Source organism: Ciconia boyciana, chromosome 6 (assembly GCF_034638445.1).
Source record: "Ciconia boyciana chromosome 6, ASM3463844v1, whole genome shotgun sequence".
NCBI classification, from domain to species: Eukaryota; Metazoa; Chordata; class Aves; order Ciconiiformes; family Ciconiidae; genus Ciconia; species Ciconia boyciana.
In genome coordinates this window covers 16,361,993-16,387,151 of record NC_132939.1, presented here as the reverse complement: position 1 = coordinate 16,387,151, position 25,159 = coordinate 16,361,993, and the positions used below count along the sequence as shown (strand labels likewise).

General features: G+C 36.9%; 1 protein-coding gene across 1 annotated transcript in view; it reads right to left on the bottom strand.

The window, feature by feature from the left end:
• The window catches only part of OTOG (otogelin), a 112,928-nt gene that overhangs the window by 38,374 nt on the left and 49,395 nt on the right, over positions 1-25,159 (bottom strand). Inside the window, exons 24-33 of the mRNA XM_072864588.1 lie at positions 18,990-19,097; positions 13,775-13,913; positions 13,410-13,544; positions 12,161-12,307; positions 11,397-11,516; positions 10,413-10,529; positions 8,792-8,948; positions 7,715-7,741; positions 4,732-4,896; positions 2,298-2,576 (exon numbers count right to left, since the gene is read on the bottom strand). Of these exons, the coding sequence (XP_072720689.1) occupies positions 2,298-2,576; positions 4,732-4,896; positions 7,715-7,741; positions 8,792-8,948; positions 10,413-10,529; positions 11,397-11,516; positions 12,161-12,307; positions 13,410-13,544; positions 13,775-13,913; positions 18,990-19,097 (1,394 nt within the window). The remainder of the gene's footprint in view (positions 1-2,297; positions 2,577-4,731; positions 4,897-7,714; positions 7,742-8,791; positions 8,949-10,412; positions 10,530-11,396; positions 11,517-12,160; positions 12,308-13,409; positions 13,545-13,774; positions 13,914-18,989; positions 19,098-25,159) is intronic.

The window sequence follows — 25,159 nt, the reverse complement described above, 5'->3', positions numbered from 1 at the left end:
TTCAAGAGTTTCTGATCTAATATGCAAAGCATTTACAATAGTCAGCAGGAAACTCAATACGCTTTTGCCTGTGCACTCTGGAGCTGGTGTAACTTTTCCATTAACTTAAACAAATGCTGCTGTATTTTTAGACCATGTAATTACTCTACATCAGCAGGCTGGCCCTTGTGAAAGTACACTGGAGAAAGATTTGAGCTCTATGTTTCTCTGCTTATAAAACTCTGAAACCCAAACCCTCGGATGTGGTGATTAATGAAATGCCTCTTGATCATTTGATCTCATCCCACTTGCTGAGGTAAATTGTTTTAGTTTTCCATTGGCATAGATAGGATTTTTTGGTATAATGACTGGAGGGTAAAGACTTCACACTTGAAAAGACATACCACTCTGTGTTAATGGACGACCACTGAGAATTGGAACATGTTTTAACCTTCTTCATTCCTCCCTCAAAGATAAAAGACTAAGGAGATATTTTTGTTATGTCCAAAGAAAGTTCCTTGCTTGAAATGCTGTATGAACATCCTGGTAATAGCATTAGCTCTATAATTCTGCTGTTCAAAAACCTCAACAGCTCTGTGATTACAAGCATTTGTCAAGAGGCAACAGGCATTTGGCAATGACAAAATCTGTCATTTTTTCTGAAGTTGGAGTGTGCCAGTCAACAGCTGCATTAGGCTGTCAGCATAATGCACCGCAGAACATCGGCAGATTCACAATGCCACCATTAACACTATAATTCAATGTTTTGATAACAAGAAGCTCCATGAGGCATGCAGTTGGCCTCTTCTGTCACAGAAGTCAGTGCCTGCTTCAGATTTGTCTGTGCTGAGACTCATCATGGTCACTGTAAAACATGGCCATGCCATGCTTCATTTGTTACAATATTTCATTTTCTTTCTTTGCTTGTAAAACAAATTTCAGTTTCAGAGAATAAAGAACTGATTTTTAAAAAATGGTATTGCCAAGAATACCTATTAAAATACTTCTGCTACTGCAATAAACGAATTACTAATGCATTTGAATTTACAGCACAATAAAAAGCTTTAGAACATAAAAATAAACACTTGTAGTGATTTTGGAATTTTATATACCACACAAAGGCCAGTGGTTTCAGCAAGTAGTAGCTGTTGCTGAAGTTCATAAATAAAGTAATATGAATGCATTTGAGGTATGTGATATATCAAGACAAGCAGACACTAACGCAAATGGTTTCACGAATAACCTGCTTTGCTTTATTTTATAGGCCAATATAACTTCTTGCATCTTATTCTTGACCTGTAAGACCATCTTCATTTCAGTGCATGGTTCCCAAGTGTTTAAGAATATGTGAAAACAGTTATTATTTCTTTTCCTTACTAATCTAAAAAAGAAAGAGCTTGATTTATTAGTGATTTTTTTACCGTGTGTGTTTTGTCATCAGTCCTTGTAGGAGCAACTTCTGGATCCAGCTCCTATGAAGGATCCTAAGAATATATCCTACATTTCTGATCCTTATGTCTCAGTGGAATGGGACTACTATTACAGGAATGGGAATCTCTCAAGTAGGTAGAAACATTCTCACAGCAGTCTACATTGTGTATTCAAGAGCTGTAGCTGTCCAAGAAACAGTAGAGAAACAGACATCTAGATCCCCAAGAAGAGGTATATATCTCCACTTAGATGGTGCCTGAAACACTAGGGGATAACAGCCCAAAAGGCAGAGCCTCTGTAAGTGGGTACGTGTATAAAGGTCAAGGTGTTTTTCAGGGGAAACACGAGGTTTGAGAGGTGTAATCTACAGGCAACGTCCTTAGCACTGGATAGCATGACCTCTGAGGAGGCCACAAATTTTGCAATGAGAATGCACTGTGCAGAAAACTCTCTCTTGGCAGCAATCAGAGGGAAAGGAGGAGAAAACATCATCCACAGACCTTAGCTTTTAGATGCATTCAGTTCTATTCTATTCCCTTTGTGAATCCATTATTCATCAGCATGAATTTTCTACTCCTTAAGAATTTCCTCACCATCTACAAAGCAAGTATTGCCCAGAAACTATACACTAGGCTATGTATTTCCAAAACTAGTTGGCAAATACAGCAAAGTTGTGTATTATGCTACTTAATGGCTTTTGACAAGAAAACAGAATCTCATCCTCACTACAAAGCTCAGGGAAGAGCCTGCGTGTCACAGATTACTCACAGCTCCCAGTGATGTAGGGGAGAAGAAAGCAATCTCGTCACCTCTGAAAATATCAATACCATTTAGCCTGTATTTTCACAGGGAGCAAACTGCTGTTCATAAAACACAACTTTACCTACCTACAAGTTTAAAAAGGGTCGACAGTCTGAACTCCTCTGAATGATGGTACTTCAAAAGCTCAACTGAAGAGGCTGAAATGTGGATGAAGTATCCTGGTTTTGCAAATGACTCAAAAGAACTGTATCCTGAAAGCCATGTATTCTTGTGAATGACATATGTAGATCTGTTGTGAAACTCTTCGTTTTTTTCCCATTTAGAAAGAACAAGAGTATTATTGGAGGCCAACTGAAGAAAATAGTTTGGTCTCTCAGCTGTTTCAAATGAAATCAAGTTGGAATCTGAAAAAAACACACAGAACTCATTTACTTGCTGATATATGCATAATAAACTAAACTCATTCTGATGTACCACTACTGATATTAGTAGCATGAGCAATGAAAACTGACTTTGGCCTCATCAGTGAAAATAGCCTAAATCTTGTAAGAAAGTATACTGTATATGGATTTCAGATTGCTAGATTCTAATGGATATTTAGTTTTCTAAATATCCTACAGATTTCAACAGGAATACAAGCAGATTAAAACATTTGCCCACACCAGGATAAAGGAATATAGCCCTGCAGTCAAGCAGAACTTCAGTTTACAGCCTTCACTAAGCCATTTATTAAATAAAAATTTAAACTTCATCTAACTAGCTTTGCAAGTAATGTTTGCCATCAGGAATTTATAGCTTAAGAGCTCAGCCTGTCATTAAAAATAATTTACAAAAACGTGTTTTGCATTCTGATTACAGCATTATGTCTTAATTTCTAAGCAGTCAGCTCTCTAGCCCTTCCGCTAAGAATGTTAACAGCAAAGTCTGTTTTCTGGCAAATATACCCACATGATACCTTACCCTGAAAATAGTACTGTTGATTTCAAGCAAGCCTCTGTACAACCAACTGCAGAGTAGCAGATCTTGAGCCTGTTACAGGCATCTGTTGCTCACAGAATTACTTCATTCTATTTTGCTGTAAACTCTGCTATTTTCTTGAAAACAGCCATTAAACTACTGTAAAATCAACTAACCCTCCAGGCTTGGGTAGCATTTCTTGAAAAAAAGAATGCATAGAAAACAAATGATCTCTATTCAACAGATAGACTATCACATTCTGGTATAACACTTCTGGAAGACCAACTTGTTTTCCAAGCATAAAAACTTCAATTAATCTGAAAAACATAGTAGCACTTGTGAATATCTTTTTATTAACTGTCTGTAGCAAGCAGCTATTTGATAAGTAACAACGGACAGTCAGTGTGATTTATAATACCTGCCAAATAGCCAATCAGTACATCAATATCCAAAACTTCCCATTGTCTATGATTTGTCTGAAACTAATGAAACACATCCATTTTTCAGAGGTACCAAAGAACCAAGAACACAGATATATAAATGAAGACATGGATATGAAAAATATATTGATTGTATAAACTCCTCCACAGCCAAATGATGAAATGCCACTCACTGAAATTGGACTATAAGGCACAAATTCCATTTGCCAGGTTAAATTCTGAGCGAGAGATTTTTATATGGGAATAGAACAGTAGGACTGACCTTCCCTTTCCAAACCTAAATTGAACGCAATGTACTAGTGTCTCAAAACTATGACTAATAAAAGAAATCTGGCCCTAGATATTCTGTTACATGAGTTCTTGTGTCAGTTCTACAGACAGCAGTATTACTAATCAAGTGCTTGTCATTTTTTCAACTGACCCATATCCCTTCTTTGATTACACAAAGACAGCCACCTTCAGGCTGTTCAAAGAGCTCATCAGGGGACTCTGGGCAGTAAAACTGTATTGAGACTCAAGTGCTCTGTGGTCATTAAAATTGCATATGCAGACAACCCCAGCATTTAATCAATGTCACAAAGTGCTGAATATATTCTTGTAAGCTTTCTCCACCTGTCTGAAGGTGTGCAAGACTTCTTTTGTCTGCTGAATAAGCAACACATTCCTTCAGTGGAAACTTAAGTTGGGACCTGAAGGAGACAAATTTGCAGTATACACCCTTACACAGCTCAGGTTAGTGCCAATGGGCATCTCTGTACAAGTGGGCAGACAATAAGCAATGGTGGCAAAGCGAGTGAATTCAGGAGTACTTTTCTTTTATCATTTCTCTCCCATTCTTTCCTGTATGCCAGTTCTGCCAGAGGAAAGGTGGAGGGAGCAACACATATCTGGAGCACTGGGCTACAACACTGGTTTGGTGCTTCTGAAAGTTGGGGCGGGGGTGAGCAGGGGCCTGTTGCTTTTCAGCTAGAATTATCTGTTCATAAAGCTACAATCATGTAATGAAAACCAACCAAATTAAAATTTTGGCAGACAACATTAAGGTGCAATCAGCTGACAGATAAAATATTTTTTGACCCAGGTCTATTCTTAAACATAGGCTTGTATTCAAGGGCAGAATTTGCTCTGCCTTATTTAAGTCTCTAGGTTTCAGTGACTTTACCATGTGCTTTGGGTTTATAAAGTCCTGAAGTCAGCATAAAGCTCACTGCATGTCCAGGAACAATATCTTCTCTCACTGGGAAAACAACACCATCCACCAGTTTCACTGCCATTACAAGTTCTCCATCCAAATAGCTGACCAGTTTGTACGGGCCCTTTCCCAGAGCTGTTGAGGAAAAAAATCAGAATTATCTTTCATGTCAAGTGTCACAAATGCTTGAGCTCTAAATATTATGATACAGCACAAATAAAAACACATCTCTCCACTCTGAAAATAGCTCTAGGTGCCATGCACTAAACTATAACGATGACCAAAACAAAGCCAAACTCTTTTAGAAAATACCTGATCTAAAAACTGTCCAAAATACCTAGTTTCAATTTTCAAGATTCATGATTAGCTTCTCCTTTTCCTCCCTCTCATCCACTTCGATTTCATAGTCACTTTAATAAAGTTAGTTGACTCCTTGGTTATTTGATTTAGAAGTAAATAGTGTTCTACAGACCACCCTGGAATCCCTCTAAAATGTTTATTTGTACGGTTGGACTGATTATACATGCCTTACTATTCTTTAAAAACTATTTTATCAGTATCCAAATTGTGAGGCATTTTGCAGAAAAAAAAAGTTTGTTGTCATCAAGTATTGAAGAACTCCTTGAACAGTGTAGATACAAACATAACCACTGGGAAGTGAGATAGGAAGAAATCAGCATCATGAGCAAAAGAATGGTCATATTTTACCTATAAGTTAAAAAAGCCAAAAGCATGCAAAGTTATCTTACAATGTCACACCTCCTCACTTAGTTCCAATTTCACTGGAGAAAATATTTTCAAGTTTATTTTTAAATGTTATTTGAAATTAGTTTTGTAAACTTCTCTGTTAAAACCAGGCATTTGAGACCACACCTGAGCACTTCACCTCACTACCATTTTACCCACAAGCCAGGACATGGCAAGCATACATCTAAGGTAGAAGTGTCCCAGAACTTCTCAGCTGATAGTTGCAGCTAATATCATTGACCCTTAAAATCTGTTCCAACAGGTTAAAAGTTTGGACTGCAATTTGCAGCCTGCCCTCATATTCTGGTTCTCCCTAATCTTAAATTTTATTAAGAATTTTGAAATCCTAATGAGGCTGCACTACAACCAGAATTTTAGATTGTAATGGCAGAAATAGGTGGCCAGTTAGGACACAAGCCCATGCCTAGCTAAACATGTACAGTGATACCTGGTTACCTTCAATGCAGGGAGTTGAAAAACATGTTTTAAATTACTTAAAACATCTAGTGTTCTTGAAATGTTAGTATACGTTTAAGTCTCATACCTCAGGCCCATCCAAAACTTGAGAAACCACAGCTACCAGCTGAGAATTTCCTCTTACCAAAGACAAAAGGCTTCTGCTTCCAGTAGGCCTGGAACTATTTCACTCTGGATTCATGACAAAGTTACATAGAGAAAACCTCTCTCTGGTCTAAGACAGTTTCTTAACAACCCTGTCTCCAAAACTAAGTAATTCTGGGGAATGCTACTATATTTGAGGTAGAGAAGAAAATCTTCAGCATAGAGATGATTTTTTTCCCCACTGGCAGCTCTGAAATATCCTATGTTGAATACTGATGAGCTGGATTAGCAAACAGTAGGAAGATATGAAGCGAGAAATATATGACAATCATGTTTATTACAAGCTGGTTGCATGTACAACTCTCCACTATTTCAACTAATTTCTGTCAGTGAGAATTCAGTAACAAGTAAAACTAATAACACACTTTAAAAGTACATGTTATCATCTAACTTCACGACTACCACAGATGTTAGAGGCACTGTTTCATTCTGTTACAACTGCCACAAGATCATCTATTATCAGACTGTATTCCATTTATAAAACAAAACAATCCAAAAAGGAAATGTAAAACTGCAATCACCTCCTATATTCAACTGGCCTTTATTTAAATTAATTTAAAGGCTTAAATAGTGATTTAGATAAAATTCCACTGCATTAGCAGTTTGACCCCACTCAAAATCTTTTCAGCAGTTGTTATATCAGAAAATGTAAATTTCTTGGCCATATCATTTGGGCCTGGCATGTTGCACAAGTCTCTTCTAATTTAAACTCAGTCCCTCTCTGTGGTCTTTCTGGGGTGAGCTGCTGCAATATGGAATCTTCTGTTAGACTCCAAAATATCATGAACCATCTGGATAGACAGGCTTCTATGTGAGCTTGATAAAAAGAGTTATAGAATAAATAGCAGGAGTCCTGACCATTCCTCACATCAGGCTGGGTTGCAGTGCTTGTATGTATACCATGTCTAACTATGCAGACACTCACAACATAACTTTAAAATAGTCTGAATATGGATTCCAGTGTTAACACAGCAGTACAGCACCCAGTGCAGATTCAAGGTTTACTCTAGCACCTTGTACAAGTTTTGCACCTCTCTCTGAGAGCCATTCTAATGCAGCAGCAATGCTTGTCGCTCAGAAACTTAAAGCTAGGTCAGACATACCTAAACGGAGAGTTATTCCTCATTTGGGCACAAAAAGTTGAAATATCTTAATCACTAGCTCCCTCTGAAGGCTGCACAGGAGATCATGACTGGTTTAACAGACCCAATGGGTATCAGTCTTGAACTGCAGTGTGCCTTAAGCAAGTACTGCCACTAGTACTAGTAGTGGGATAGTGGGTAGTGCTAGTGGGCTGAATAGTCTATTAATTACTTAATTATTTAATTGTTTAATCATGATCCATAAATGCAAAGAAAATGAGTTAAACATATTTTTGGGAAAGGCGCAGGAATAAAAAAAGATTATGAAATTAAAACCCTTTGAAAAAGCAAAATAAACCAGTAAAACAGAATCTTGGCTATTTAAATAATATAATGATTCGCAACTGTTTTCATTAGCACAATTATTTTTATACAAAGTACTAAGACTTATATAAAAAATCCAAAGATTCTATTGACTTTTTATCAGCTCCTTTAGGACTTACCTTTGTTGAAATATTCACAATCGTAAGCTAAAAAATAAAAAGAAAATAAATGCAGTTGCAGGCATTCTGCAGATAAACAGGTTTTCTATTACCCTTTACGATTAAGAGGTAAGCCAAACGCTTGGCCAAGTTAGATCATACACAAACATTTATTTAAAAAAATTATTGCCAAATATTTACTTCGCTGCTTTAAATAAAATACTAATTTAAACTACACTGATTTAAATAAAATATTGTTTTCTAGCAGGAAATACTATGGTTACATACCTACAGCTGTCTTTTTGTGACCTCTAGTGGTTAAGACTAAACTTTGCTGTCTTTCCATGCTCACATTAAAACACACGTACCATTTCTATCAAAAATTAAGAGTAACTCTCTTGCTCTATGGCAAGTTTGCTGTGTGACTTCGAGCAAGCCGCATACTCTCTCTGTGCAAATGCAAAGTTAGAAAAATGCTTGTTTCCTTCCATTCTTTCCATCTTGCCTTTTTTTAATCACATGTTTGAGGAAATGACTGTCTCCTGTTAGGCATTTGCACTAGGTGCCATAGAAGAAGGCTGCAGATTTTTTTACAACTTCTAAGCATTGTTGAATACGGATACTAAGGTAACGACAAAGTCCTGCTTGAAAACCTACTTGTTTTTCCTCAGAAGACCTTTATATTTCACACTTGCTCTGGGGACAGTAGTAAGGCAGCTATTTTTCCTAGACCCTGTTAAGAAGTAAAATCCTCCTGAAGATGGAAAATACTTGACCTGTTAACTTTGTAGCTTTGGTTTGAGGGACACATGCTGTATCCTAATATAGACTTCCCATGACTTCTCCTTTTATATCATAGGACAAGGAATTAAAAATAAAAAAGAGTACCACCCACAAATATGGAAAGAAGCACATAATCCAGCTAGACCAAAATTAACAGAGGCCAGTGAGAGGCACCCCCTCATCTTCCTACCAGTATGGCTTAGTGATTCGATTCATGGCCCCAGACAGATAACTTAATGTGATTGATTTTTCAGGTCTGGGTCTCATGAATGCAGACAGTGACAGCCACTGGCAATGCTAGTTAAGTAAACTTACGACACACTCTAGGGGACCTCCAGTCTACAGCAACTCCATGCTGGCAGCACTGATGGGCATATGCTGATACACTTGTACAGAAACACTCACAGTCACCTCCTTGGTTACAACCACATGTATCTGTCAAGCAGTTTGAGTAAAACCAGGTGACGTCAATCTGAAAATATAAATATCACTTATCCAAAATATTCATATAGACAGTGGCAACAATCGCCTCAATACAAAGCTACAACTCTCTCAAAATTTAACATATAAGACTTTGAAGTATTAAAGATTTTAATTTAAATGTTTCCTGAAACACAAGAAAAACAGTTTATTAGAACACATCATAAAATCTTGTACAGTACTTCATAACACAATTAAGTCAATGACCCATTAAGAACATGCACCCTACGATACTGATGTGAGCTTGTGTTTTGTATGGTTTTATAATATTTAAATGATAATAAACTACGAATAAGCTTATGAAATAAGAAAAAAACTCTCTCTAAACTGATCACAAATCACTAAATCTTAGAAGTGTTAAGAAAGTTAGATATACATAAAATGTAAGAAATAATGAAGTAGATGGAAAACTCTTCTTTTCATGTGAGAGTGGTTCATTCTCTTCATATTATTAGATAATTTCACAGGTGAATTTGTGATTTTTCCCTTAGATTATTTTGAAGTCTTAAGTGACAAAATTACAAAGAAAACTGTAAATGCTCATTTGCTTGTTGAATTGTTACACATTCTACACAGATTTACACTTGAGTAATACTTACACACTTACAAGGAACTTAGTTGCTACCTACCTTATACAGTGGGCTAAACAGACGTTACATTAATACAACTTTAACATCAGCTTCCACTTTCTTCCGAAATAATATACAAAGCAACCCTCCAAGATTCCTGGTTGTCTTTCATATGAAATCTCCATTCTCCCTAGGAATGATTCTGACACACTCTAAGCCATGCACACAGTCTCAATACCTGAACATCTTGAAATATGTCATTTTCCATATAAGGCCTAGCTCTGGAAATCAGTCCCCCCTCATTCTCCAACTGAACCTGAGCATGTTGCCTGTCAGCACATGTTGTATGGCTCATTTATTTCCTTAGGTGGTTGCCTGAGTGAGGAGATATATCCATTTTTTTCTAGGAATGAGTTCTTCACATTTGATACTGCCTAGAAGAAACTGTCAATTTATTTAAATATGCTGGAAAAATGTGCCTGCTATGTACTACATTTGAGCAAAATAAAACAAGTGGTTATGCTTATGCAAATAGTACTTGGGATGAAAAAAAAGGTAACACAAATTGGGTATAATTTTGCCTGCATTAATTACAAAAGGGACTAACAGGACTACCCATATTGTAGAAAGCTAAATTGGTGCCAAAGTGGCTTACTGTCTAGGTCAGCTAAGTGCAGATAATCCTTATAGGTCCAGTTAAACATTCACATTTTAGAATCAGAATAGGTATGGGTTAGACTTTCTTCATGTTCTCTTTTTGCTACAGTAGTCAAAATTATTATATTATGGAAGACAAGATTAAGATTTAAAGTGATGTGAGCTGAAGAGTAAAGTTTGTCTCTAGCGATATGTTCACTCATGTCTTTCTATAAGTGACCACAACTCACCACTGGATGGCAAGCTTCAAATGCTTCACTTAACAGTATTCCACATTCCTTCTTGGCAAATGCCTCTCTAAGGGGATTCAAACTGCATGGATTTCGAATGTCAGAGCTGTCAACACACTTAACCAGAAAGCAAAATCAAGGTGAGAAACTTGTTTCATAACCGCTTCGTATTTGAACTTGGAAAGCATAGTTTTGCTTTGGTTTTTTTTAAGAGAGATGTATAAAACACAAAACAAATGCATCATTTATGAAATAAAGCCAGACTAAGATAAGGAATTAAAAGGGGATGCTAATCCGCAGAAAAGGGAAAGTACAAAATCTGAAGAAATGTTTCATTTGTCTGAGAGCAGCAGAAAAACACATATGTACATATAGGTCTAAACAGAGCTGCCATGCAGTCCCAATCTGCAGTCCTTACACCTGGATAGTCTAGCTCATATAAGTAACAAAGTTCACTCAGACAATGTACATTAGGAGTGTCAGAAATCAGATCTTTTTACTCTAACTACTAGGAAGGAACATTTCCATGAACACCACTAGACACATGACATTAAAAAAGTTCAATTTTTAACTTTGAGGCATATGGAAAGAATATTTTTTCTTTGCATTGCTATGGTTTCACAGTTAAATACTTCCCAGCTATGAAAGATCAGCTAAACTGACAACACAGTCTAAAGTGAACCCAAAATTCTTCCATTATGTAAAAAAATGACTACTTTACTGTTTAAACAACATCTTCAAAAACGCTTATAGATTCAGAGTATTGTACAGCATTTTTGTGTACACTATAGCGCTGTGTAGAAATCAAGGTGATTATTTTCTTCTCCTTAATGGATTATGATATCTGTAAGAACCACTGATATTGCCATTTGCATTGCTGCCTGATTAATACTTCCAGAAACAAATTTCTGATTTCATTCTAAATAAATTATATGATGTAACAGCAAAAGATGTACTAGCAAACCCATTCTTTTTACTATGTACCTCTATAGCTGTCCAGCTGTTTCCAAACTCTTGTGAGTTTGTTAATTCAAAATTATCTGGAGTCCTCAATTCATTTACTGTCTTCAAATCAAAATTTCCACATAATCCAGTCAATTCACCCTGGGGAAAAAAAGATATATATAAAAAAAAATATATATGAAATATATATATAAAAACATATTTCCACATGATACAAAACACTACCAACCACAACTGTTTTCAAAACTTGCTTCTCAAGTTCCTGTCTTCAGTTGCTTAATTATAAATTTGTCAGGATTTGATTCTTTTCAGCTAAATTTCAGCCAAAACAGTTCAGCTCTTTGTGATATATGGAAAATATTTTATTTTAAGAACATCAATATTATTTCCTTTCAAGTAAGTATCCCCAAGCCTTTGAGAAAGGAGCTGATCTTTTGTTCAGAGAAATGACCTGTTTGCTAGCTGTGTGCTTTTTTTATGCTTCAGCAAAATAACACCTGCTCCAGTCATATAAGGAATAAGTACTGAAGGAGAATGTTGCCTCAAAGGTATTTGTTTCTGTTGTTACAGAAGTTAGACAATAAATAGTGACTGAAAAAAAGTAAATGAGAATGAATATTTTAATTGACAAGGTATCTGAATGCTTCTCTCCTTGACTCAGCCACTGAGTTCCTACATGATTTCTGACACATTGTCTATTCTCTGAATAATGATAACATGTCTTACTTAATAAGACTTACATAAATACCTCAAAGAAATGGGAATAAGTGTTGACTTCCACTTACCTGCCACTGGTGACCCATCTGTACATGAACTGTTGTTCTCTGATCCCAAAGAATGGTGATGTGCTCCTCAGAAAAATGAACAACAGTGAAAAATCCAGCTTTCCATAACTGTATTTTTTGTAGTTCATCTATGTAACTAGATAAGCTCTGTTCAAAATAAAACAGGGCAGCTTTTAATGTAAGTAATGTCTTCACAAAATGTTCACTTGACAGGAAACAAAACACCTAAATAAAATGAACAATACGGTTCTCAGACAGAAGTCCAAAAACTGACAGAAGGCCACACAGGGATAAATTCTTAAACAAAAGTGGTCTGGATTTTGATTGTGAACTGTGTCGTATTTTTATGGTTTTTCTATTTAAAAAGTTGATTTTATATCAAATTTACAGGATGGGTAACAGCAACTGGAGTGAAGACTAAAATGTTAATGGTTCATCTGCGAGGTAAAAAATTAGTCTTGAGGTTCCTGGTTATGATTTTCACTTAGTTATACATCATTACATTCAGAAAGCCTTAGCCACATGCTTTTTCTGAATATAGATAGGTATAAAGATGCATGGAGCATCTTCTTGAAATAAGGAATTGTCTAAATATGTCCAGAGATTGCCATCTTATTTACATAAAGCATTCTTCTCTCCATCCAATAACAATCAGATTCCAAATTATTTGTAGCATGGACTAAGATGTCTGGTTTAATTACACAATACCTCATACAGAGAGACACAACTTCCTTTGTATAGTCCACCTATAAACTGTAAATAGTACTATTTATACTAAGATTACTAAAAACACTAAATATTTACAGCAATAGAGTTTGCAGTTTGGCCAAAACAAAAACGAAATTAAGGCTGTGGAGGATATATCAAAGACTGCAATTTATTTTTTACAGCTGTATAGGAATGTTACTCCTATACATATTCCAGACCAGACTAAACTCTTAGTTCTAGTGGAATTAATAGCAAAACTCACACTGACTTAAAAATATCTGGATTTTTCCTAAGACGCTAAACGGGAATTAATTCTAAACAAAAGAATTACGATCATCTCATCTAACATTTTTGTGAAATATAGACAAGATTTTGTTTAAGGTTTCCATTGACCAATCCAGATGTGATCAGCATTCATGGTAAAGATATTTACGCCTTCGGCTACTTAAGTGGCACAGTAAGTTTTTGCTAACGAAAGGAAAAAACACCCAGAGAAGTACATATGCTACTTTTTGATCAGTGGTTAAAGGCTAAAACTTACTGGATTTCCAGTTTCATCATCAAATACTAAAAAAGATTTTCCAACATTGATGAAAATGTTTTTTCTGCAAGTGATTCCAGTATTAAAGCAGTTAATATTCTCTATAATAATAGAAAACCTGGTTGAAGAAGTACCCTGAAGAAAAAAAAAAAAGGACACTTTTAAATACACTAATATAAATATGTATATTGTTACACAGTTCATTTAGCAGAAACTTCAGTGTATAATTATTAACCAACATCAAAGCTTAAAAAACAGTATGTAGTACTCAATAAAATGTACAGATAGGAAATAAGTAGAAGGATAGTTTTTAACAGGTAGTTTTAAAGTCCAGTCTTACACAGGCTTTACAAAAAAAGTCTCACCTTAACTAGGTAAACCTTACAAGTTCCAACGAAGTCAAATGTTAGTCCATCAAACGTTCTGTAATGCCGATCCCCATACGCAGTACACATTGATGGGCAAGGATGGAAGGTGCATTGAAATGATCCATGCTGGCAAATGCTGAAAAATGTATGACCAATAATGGTAATATCAACTGTAATCATGGACAAATTACTACAGCTATTGAAACGAGAAGCAAAAAAACCAAAAGCCAGGCAAGTATGATGGCTGTGGACAGAGCATTTTGAAATGTTAAGTAGAAGCAGCATATATAAATTGATTCTCTGGGAAAAAAAAAAAAAAAAAAGGTACATGTTGAACTCATACAGTCTGTGTTTCTTCCTGTTAGAATTTATACGTTCCAGAATATATAGACACCAAAAGGGCATTTCTTTTGTTGAAACAAGAAGATGCCACCCAAAGTAGTACAATTTATTATCCAGTAACTCACATCAATAACGTGCCACAAGGATAAAGCTTTCTTTTTCAGCTTCTCACAGAACATTTGTTTCTTATACGATCTGAATCTTAGAATCAACAAGCAATGTGTCCTATCACTACAGTCATTATTCACTCTCTGCTTGAACAAGAATTTCACAGAAGTGCAAAGGAAAAACTTCAGTAGCACTATTTTGGTGCTTAGGTGCCTTAAAAGAACTGTGTTTTGTGTTGTTGGGCTTTTTTTTTTTTTCCAGATACCTAGGTATTATCATCCCCAAACTCTAGCCTAACAGTTTAGGGGCTTCCAGAATAGTTACAGTTCTGTCTATGGCCACCTTAAGCATCAAAATTCTTTCATCACACATACACTAAATGACTGTTCACACCTTTCTGAATTACCTTTGCTTTGTAACTCCCTAACAGCAAGGCTTTGCAGTACTGGATACTATGTCTCTTTCTGTATCACCCTCTTGCGATCTAAACAACGTTTTCAGAAATGACACGACATATAAATAATGGATAGAATTTCATTTCCTGTATCCACAAGTCATTTTTTAAATGTTATTTTTTATGTTTCTAAATCACCTGGACACTTAAAAACTTCCCTCGATAAACACAGAAGAGCTGGTGCCCTGGTATAGCTTTACTACAGGTATATTTTATAAATATAGGTTAAACTAAACATAGCATGTGATATAATTTCGGCACATATCTAACTTTATTCTCAAAAATACTGAATTTTCAATTTCCTGATTAAATGAATGCTTCACATTTTACAACTAAAGTATTAATCTGACTTATGGAAGTATTTGATAAATCACTAATGTTCGGCATCTCATACACTGAAGCAGTATGAAGTTTTTTGTCACTGTAACTTTTCCTTTTCTGTTCATATTGCTATCATATATGACAGGGTCAGAACACTATTGTTGTCAAAAGAGCAGCAATTAGCTAGAAAATCTAGGCAGCTCCAATTACTATTAGCATCATGTTTCCTTCTGTTCCCTTACCATGTAACTCGCACTAACCTGGAGTAATTTTCCAGATTTTCCAAGACTCCGCTTATCCCATCATTGATTTGGCCCACTGCTTGTGTTTTGTATAACTCACATATATAAATATATTAAGCACGTGGCTAAAATAAGTACAACATGTGAAAAGTGTTTGCTGTACCAAAGCACAAGTAGATGGCAGTAGGACTCACCCAGCTAACTCTAGTCACCTCAAAGCAGTACCTAAGGCAGGAAACTAATCAAGCCAATGGAGAGAGAGGCAAATTAAAATAAATTATAATTGGACTGAAACAGTAAGTGCTGCTTCTCATGCTCTCTGTGAGACATTAGGTTTTAGTTTTACTCTTGGCTTATTCAAATCCTCCTCCACATGCTGATCTGTTAAGGGCTTGTGCAGAAACATTTCTTAACATGTAAAGAGTAGGGAGCTCCTTTGTGCACCCTTAGCAAGTTTGCAGATGACACCAAGCTGAGTGGTGCAGTTGACACACCTGAGGGGCAGGATGCCATCCAGAGGGACCTGGACAAGCTTGAGAAAGTGGGCCCATGTGAACCTCATGAGGTTCAACAAGGCCAAGTGCAGGGACCTTCACATGCGTTGGGGCAACCCCCAGTATCATGACAGGCTGGGTGATGAAGGGACTGAGAGCAGCCCTGAGGAGAAGGACTTGGGGGTACTGGTGGATGAAAAACTGTACGTGAGCTGACAATGTGCACTCACAGCCCAGAAGGCCAACCATATACAGGGCTGCATCAAAAGAAATGTGGCCAGCAGGTCGAGGGAGGTGACTCTGCCCCTCTACCCAGCTCTGGTGAGACCCCACCTGAAGTACTGCCACCAGCTCTGGAGTCCTCAGCACAGGAAAGACATGGAGCTGTTGGAGCGGGTCCAGAGCACGGCCACAAAAATGATTAGAGGGATGGAACACCTCCCCTATGAAGAAAGGCTGAAGAGAGTTGGGGTTATTCAGCCTGGAGAAGAGAAGGCTCCAGGGAGACCTCATTGGGGCCTTTCAAAACTTAAAGGGGGCTTTTAAGAATGATGAGGACAGAATTTTTAGCAGGGCCTGTAGCAATAGGACAAAGGGTAATGGTTTTAAACTGAAAGATGGTAGATTCAGACTAGATACAAGGAAGAAATTTTTTACAATTTGCATGGAACAGGTTGCCCAGAGAGGCTGTAGAGGCCCCACCCCTGGAAACATTCAAGGTCAGGCTGGACGGGGCTCTGAGCAACCTGCTCTAGTTGAAGATGTCCTTACTCACTGCAGGGGGGTTGGACTAGATGACCTTTAAAGGTCCCTTCCAACCCAAACCATTCTATGATTTGCATACTTTCTTTTTCAGGAGTCTTAACACATTTACAGTCAGAAGGAAGGGTTAAGAGGTACACAATGTCTTCAAAGTCCTCTGCACCAGTCTTGTTTCATACTAAATAAACTAGCATTTAGTTATCAGAATCTAGAGAGTCCTAGCTGGAAAAGCAGAGCTACTAGCATCTTCCAAACTTCAGCTAGCTTTCTTAAAAAAGTATTTCCTAGAAGTATTTGTTTAAGAACACAGAAGGCCCAATTCAGCAGCCCACAGAGACTAACCAGCATTTGCTCAATGGTCTCCACGTAACAACAGCGAAGCAGCATAGCTAACTGCACCACCCATCTTACCTTGCACAGCACAGCACCAAAATGCTGCTCTGATACCTTCAGTTAGTGTAATAATCTTTTGTGTTTAATCTCACCTGCACATGTAAACAGTATCAGGCAGTTGCACTGAAAACCAAACTTGGGAAACCTAGCACTGCAGTTCAGTCAGACCCCAGACCTTGAGTTGAAAGTTCCTGACACTCCACTGGTAGTTTTGCCAGTTTAAGAAATTATTTTATTTGCCATTTTACTGTTCAACAGACAAACCAGATTAATAGTTATGTTGCTAATACTACATCAGAGATGAGTAAGATGATATTTAGTATCAATGCACACTATTTCTGTGCACTAAATAACACTAAAGTCATTATAACTGCTACGAGTGCCTAAGCGGGTTTGTTTGCACAGGAGTATTCTCACGCTTTGCACAAGCAAAAACGCACATTTCCCTTGACATATCAAATACACCCCTGCATACACACACAGCAGTCTCAAAGACTTTCTACACTTCGTATCAAGCAGAGCTTGTTGCAGACTTCCCATCTGTCAGTGGACAACTGATGGCCAAAAAGCCATTATCACTTAATCTGTCTTTGCTTCTGAATGTGGAAGACTAGAAAAGTCATGACAACCTTAAGGATTTGTACATGAATTAATGGGCCTAGCCTCAGAAAAAAAGAGAGAAGGCTGAATATCCAGTGTCTTTCTGCCTGCACTGCTGCTGCCTTTGGTGAAGTCTCATACAGATTAAATGGGATATAATAGTTCTTTCTGATGCAAGCAATCCCACACCAGGTCCAATTGGAGAGGCCTTTGGAAATAAGGGGGTGAATAACCCGGGTCGCTTTACCTGCCTGCCCAGTGGAGATGGCTTGTAAGTCGCTTCACCAGTCGACCAAAGGGCTACAAATCTCTTCTAGAGCAGATACTGAGGACCTGACGAGAGGCAGAGGTAGGCAGTCAGCACAAGGCTGGAGGGGGCAACGACATCCAGAGAAGGCAGTGATTAGGGCTGACTGGGCAAGCCTTCACCATACTAGGCTATAATTGAGCTGTGCAGGCCAGGAGCAGTAGTTTACCAGGTGACACCAGTTGAATGTTCCTGGTAAGCTAAAAGAAGGGGAACAAAAGGAAGGAACTGCTCTGCTGAGAAGCTGGAGGCTATGCCACTGCCATAGTATCTTGATGCTTGACAGTACAGCTGATTTTTCTGCAGGCTCTGGTAAGACAAATAGTGCTGCTTAGTGCCAGCTTGCAACATTCAATAGTGGTCAGAGAAGAAAACAGGCGGGGACCATCAGGAAACAAGTTTGTTTCAGGATCATGCAGATATGGTATATTTTTACATCTTAGCTCTTGTGAAGCCTATTGCAATGGTGGTGTACCATGTTCTACTGAGCGTGCTCAAGGAAACTTCGCAGAGTAACGTAGCTATAGGGTATGTGCTGCATTTACAACACTGGATAGTAAAAGGAATAGGTTTCTGTGTGTATTTGAGTGATCCTATCAACCCTCGTCTATTGGAACACTTCCTTTAAAAGCTGATTGATTCATGAGTTATCTTATCCACATGCGCAAAATTAGCAACCAATTTATCTGTCACTATGCTCAGTACATTATGTTGCTCAGTACTCTCCTTAATTTATCATTGTAGCGGGCATATACTTATGGCCATGGAGTTATGTTTTGGGTCCTTAGACTGCTCAGATTCAATGCTAAATGTGAAAATGAGTAAGTTAAAAGCTTTTAACAAAAGTCACTCAGGTGTAATACTTGAAGGATTTTACCTGTACTTTAGGAACACTGGCCAAGGAATATTAATTTAGATTACCTTGATAATCAAAACAATGATTTTTCTAAATCAAGCTTTTTTTTTTCCTAATTCCCAAATAGCTGTTATTTTGTTATGTACAAGTTCCTTGAAACAATAAACTCTAAAAAAAAAAAGGTCATTTTAATACCTCTTTGAACAAATGTAAATAAAAAACATGATTTACCAGAATCTGGTGTGAAATTTATGATTAAGAAACATGAAGGAATAATCAACCCATAAATGAACAACTAAAATAAAATAATCACCTAAACAGATCTCTGCTTACCATGTATGACAGGAAGAAATGACTTTGTCACCTGGAAAGTATTCCTTTCCTTTCCATGAACATGGACATTCATCTGCTTCCAAGCACATGTCCCCATGTTTAACAAGACTATGAAAAAAAGAACAAAAAACATACATTCAGCAGAAGTACACCTGGTATCTATATACAAAAATATTTTCCCAAACTTTTAAATGAATAGCATTGTCATTATTGAAAAACAAATAATATTTAAAATCTTCTGAAACTGAAAAAGTACATTTTTTTAATAATTATATAAGAATAATCTGCTAATTTCCTTTCACAGGTACCTGAATATTTTATCTTTAGTAAGTGCTAGCACTTTGGACACTAGCCCTTCAACCACTAACCCTGTGAAGACTTATTCATTAATGCACAAATTTTAAGATCAGGGAAATTAAGATTTTCCAGACCTCCTCTAAATTCCACCAAATTTCTTGTAACTCAGCAAATTAACTTATATTTAACTAAAGCCAAGAGATCTTCCAAGAGATGTGAAAGCCATCATGCCCCTTTGCTCTAGTGCTATGTGCTCTTACTATAAAAAAAATCAGTAGCTTAGTTACTCTAAGAATTTTTAAATGAGGATTTCTTCTTGTTCTCCTCTTTTCTTCACCTGATTTAAAGACCTTTCATTTGCTGTATAGTTTTCCTATAGCTGTAGTTACATCTCTTGCTCTGTGAATAATTTTCATCAATATCAAAAGAGCTATCCTGTTTGCACAAAATTCATTGAGTACATATTTCTGTATGACTGGCACCTTCATGCAAGCAATCACAAATATACTTAACTTTATTGGCAGAAATATCCTCACAGCCTTCAAAAGAGATTTTCATGATAACACAGATAACCATATGCATAGCTATTTACAGTTCAAGACTAATGCTATAAATTTGTGCTTATAATCACAACTCCTAGAGTAACAGATAAAAATTGAAAATTCAAAAAAATTGTGGAAAAATATTCCATTAGCAGAGAAAGAATAGAGGAATTCTTGCCAGCCAAGACAAAATAAAGCAACTACTCTAAATTTTAAAGTGTAATACTTGTGGCTTTTAATAATATCCAGAAAAACTGAAATATGAGAGTTAGATAAAGAGAGATCTCAAACAGATTCGACAAAAAAATCTCAGGAAATATACCAGAAATACTGAATGATTTTATTTAAAAAGTTATCTTTTCACTGAGCCCAAGAAAGCTGTATTTCTTCTAAAAATTGATTCATTTTAAAAAAAATATTGTATTTCTTCTAAAGATGGATTCATTTTTTAAAAAAATATTGTAATGCTACTGGATAGGCAAACAGATATCAGTATAGGACCTAAAGGTCCAGTAACAGATAGAACACAACCTTTGATGACAAATCAATCTGCTGCATGAAAATTGTGAAACAAACTCTTGATAAGCTACAGCAGTGTCTTTCACTCTGCTGTAGCTCCATCTTGTTTTGGGTTCTGTATCTGTTCCTATACAGGATCCTGTTCAATACAACATAAGAAGCTGGAGCAACTAACATGTTAGTTACATAGTAAAAGGATTTCTTATAGGCACCATACAATCTACAATTATCCTTGTTTCTAAATGCTAAGTTTTGAAATTTATTTGTATTGGGAAATAAACAGTGTCTTAAAATTGGTGCTGTTAGGCTGATAATCTTTTTTCTTTTTCAAGGTAAGCTTGAAAAAGACCTCTCTGCAGTAATACAAATTTTATACAGGTTTGCCTGTGTTCGTAGCAGTTTTCTGAAGAAAACAGATTTGGAATTTCTGATGTTTAGCACTGTAATTTGGGCAAGACACTGCACTGTGGACAAGAGATCGTAGGTGTGAGGCACATCCATGTCAAACAGGCTGATGACACTGTTTTGTTTCCTTGGTATCCAAAAGGAAAGATTTCATCATTGCATTTATGATGGCACATTTTATTTACCCATATTAATGAACTGGTAATTTGTGTACTATGACTTAGTATGACTTGTGTACTATGACTCTTCTTCAGCATGTTATTTATCAGATGGAAATTTATAACTGTAGGTCTTCTTAATGGGAATGTGCAGACATCATAGAACGCCCTTCCCCATTAAACTGAAAAACTGTAATTTTCCACCAAGGTATACGAAGTGTTCTTTGTAATCCACACTTACTTCAAGTACGTCACTTGAAGACAATCACCTGTGAGACTGAAATTCACACTGGCTTAAAGCTGCTCAGAACTGAACAGAGCACATTCAGACACAAAGAGCATCACACTGACAAGGTAACACTAAATGCAGTTTTTTTCCTCACGTTATTACCCTGGCTAAAACAAGTGATAACAGCTTTCTCTCTTGTAAAGCCAAGCAAACGGATAGATTTCAACGATCTAAGAATTCACCAGGAATACCCTACAGAGAGGCCTTGCACAGCTCCCCTTTGAAGTATTGGACACTTTTCTTGATGCCTATACTTACTGTCCAACCTACAACGAACTGCAAAGACACAATGATAGCTATCACACTTCACCATGCTGAACATTCACTTTCATTACTATCTCATTATTGTCTATAGCTTTGTTCATTGGCATACACACAAATATGTAAATACTCTTCATAAAGGCATCATTAGAAGCAATGTGTCTCCTGAGAGTCAACAAACACTTCTTTGCTTCTGCAAAGCCCACGAATCTGGACCAGAACACTAAAAAAAATAACTCTCTCGCAGCCTCCACTGGAGCAGTTTTCAACAGGTTGTGTATTGCATGGCTCTTTCCCCTCCGTTGGGCAACAGTCTACTGCCAGCTGATGCAACCACGAACCCTTTTGCCCCAACAATAAATCTGCTCTCTAAGGGTTTCACAAATCTTCCTACAAAGGTCTGTAATAGAGTTTAGGGGAGGTAAAAAGAATGAAATAAGCAGCAAGTAACATTTCTAATACCAGAATTCCATCACCACCCATGACTTCCCTAACCAGAATATAAGATAAATACATTTTTTAAAAAACAGCAGATATTGATAACATTACTATAGCACCTAATGGCTTCCTTGTAGTTTACTCACTGTCTAGACAGGGAGAGTTACTATATTCCTGCTGAGTGTTTTCTTACTTGTTTGGGGAGCTTTTTACAGTCTACCCCTTCTCCTCCCCACCCCCCACCCCACCCCCAGTTTATTATAAAGAAATATTAAGTAAATTTGCCAAGCACCAGGCATTTTGCAGAATGCTTGAGGGGTTTTTAAGTATCCTTGCTGTATCCTTCTGTGTAACAACTGATTTTGACGCTTCAGCTGAGATCCAGTCAGACCCCTGCACTTCTACAATTTCACTGTGTATTGGGAAACCCCCCTCCATTCAGCTCTGCCATCAGCATCCTACTGGTGCTAAGCTCAGTGGGCCCTAAAAAAGAAAATTCACAGTAACAGTAGTAGCAGCTTAAAGACCAAAGGTAGGTGAGAGTAAAAAGACAAGAGCAAGAAATAGAATGACAGGGATTCATCTAGATTCCCATATTCTCCAACCTTTTCCACAGAGGCCTCTAAAAATTTGGCTCATCCATTGCCCGTGCCTCCTCTGAAGTCTCCTTAAGTAAAAAGAAGCTCCTGCCTCCACACACCTTCTACTGATTGGTGTACACAGAAGAAGGCAAAATTATCTCACAAGTGTAATACTAAGAGCTGCATAAAACCTGGGTACAGGTTCTGCTGCAACATCGGAGCAAAGCAAGAGATGGACTGTGTCCTGATATGTCTCATTTTAAGTAGAAAAATACTATGGGAATTACACAAAGTGACTGAAAGAATGAGGGTAAGAACACTTTTATTAGCACTTTTTTTTCCCCCCATAGATGTTTTCTTTTTTAGTTTGTGTTGTAGGGAAGGAACACAAGAGGGCAGGGACTGAAGACCATCAGAAAAAAAGAGTTTGAAGCAGGGGCCTCTCCCACCCTGCTCACAGTCCCATCAGGGCTATAAGGTAGGGGTCATCTTAGACAGCACCCATAGCTCTCACAGCTGCATAAAGAAGTGGTACAAACTGTCTCATCATCAGGTAGCACATATCCCAAGGCAAGACTGAGGGAAAGGAAGGCTGAGGTTTGTCCTTTGTCCCGGCATGTTTCACAAATAAGAAGTGCCTGGACTGTCGCTGTATTGGTGTGATGTTTGATACCTTTCTGTGTCATCTCAGGTGTACCTCATATCTACCAGTTACTTCAGGGCTAGGACTCAATTTTTTCAAAGTTCAAATATTTTTAATTAAGCACACTGGATTAAAACCTCTCTCTACATGCCCTCAAATAGTACTATTTTCTTCAAGAGTACTGTGCGTGCAATTCAGTGCTCAAAGTCATGTAAGGCAGGGCTCCATTGGAAAGCGAGATACCAAAATTATTGCCATTTGTTCATGGCCAAGAGGATAATAGTAGCTGTCCCTAATCTGTCATCACTGGTTCTTCTGAAAGAATTATACGCATATATTTTTTTAATTAATTATGCTTTCGGGGAATGAATGTGTATTTACAGATATATGTCAAAGTCTATTCCTGACCTCTGAATTCTTAATCTGTAGTAAAAGATGATGATAACTTATGTGCCAGACAACTAAGTTTTATAGCTGAAGCAGTTTTCAACATGCAAGATGATTCAACCAGAGCTAGTGGCTCAGTGGACTTAGTCATCTTTGCCAGTAAATAATATCACCAGGTTTTTTTACAGTCAGATCAAGTACCTACTTGAATTGTAGTGGAGATTAAAAATGAAGCAAAACAAAACCAAAAAAGATGGCTTGAGTTATTTAAGATCCTCAACTCCTCTCAAAGAAATGCACAAGTGAAATACTCCATAACTACACTAATGGTATTTTAGTACGCAATTTTTCTGATTTAATGAAAAAGTTTAAATAGATAATGCATTTTTGTAATAAAAAGAATTTCAGAAAGTAACTCCAAATGTAACAGAAGTCTTCCTTTCAAACGAAATGACAGAAAGTTCAATGATTCTCTTCTTAAAAACAAGTGCAAAAACAGAAGGCAATATGAAAAGGTGCTCAAGAATCTGAATGATACTGGTGAAGTTTTACTGTGAATTGAATACAAGTACAGAGAAAAATAAGAGATTTGTTTGCAGCTACTGTAATCTAGAAAGTAGAAGACCAAGAAGATTTGGGAAGCATTACAAGAGGAAGTAAGGAGCACTGAAATATATCAAAGAGAGTAGCAAGTCTGCGGAGCAGAAGAGGATGGAAAAGAAGAACTGGGTTGCCTTGTTATGGCACTGCAATGGAGGTACATTTATTCTTTGGAAATGAACTCCAATCCAATACCTTTAGCATGCTGTAATTCTATAGCCATCAGAAACAGAAATCAGCATAAAACCCAGCGTAGACAAATATCAGTTCCATGAAGCACCCAAATACAGGAATGTTGAAGCAGTCTGTAACAGAATTGTATTTTCCTGAGGAAACAGTAGGGTGCGTAGCCATGATAGTACCCCTATGCTGGGTAATCCTTATTTACCTGGAACACATTAAATCTTCCTGACAGACCTCGACAAAACTCTGCCTAAACCAGAAAAAGGAAAAGATTAAAAATACTTAGCACGATAGCAGTGGCAGGGCCATCCAGAAGAGAGGTCCAAACAGAACACTACTTTTATTTTCATGTTAATAATAATAAATTCTGAGCTTTACTTAAACTGAGGAGCAGTTTAAGTATCCTTTGAAAAAGGATACTAACCCACACCAAAAGGACAGGACTTTGAATTCATCTAAGGAGATGTATTTTAAGACATGACAGAGTCGATGTAATTACTTCTAATAAAAGTTAGTTTTCTAAAAATATTTTAAATTGAATTGCATTCTTCCCCCATTATTAAGTTTGTTTGTCCATAGACACATTTACAAGATCACAAAATTCATTGTTTTCTTTGTGCAAATTACAAAGTGACAAGTTTTCTTTTTTTAAGAAAACCTTTCAAGAATGTGTTTAAGATCCTTACATGTCATTTGATACAGTACACCACTTCAGAAATACAGTGATAATTCAGAAATTTTTAGAGGAAAAACCTGGCAGGATATTCCTTTCCTAGTTACAAAACTTCATTATAATTACAGGATACTATGGCTTTCAGTTTACTACCTTTTCATAGCTCTATTTTATGAGAGCAATAAGTGATGGAA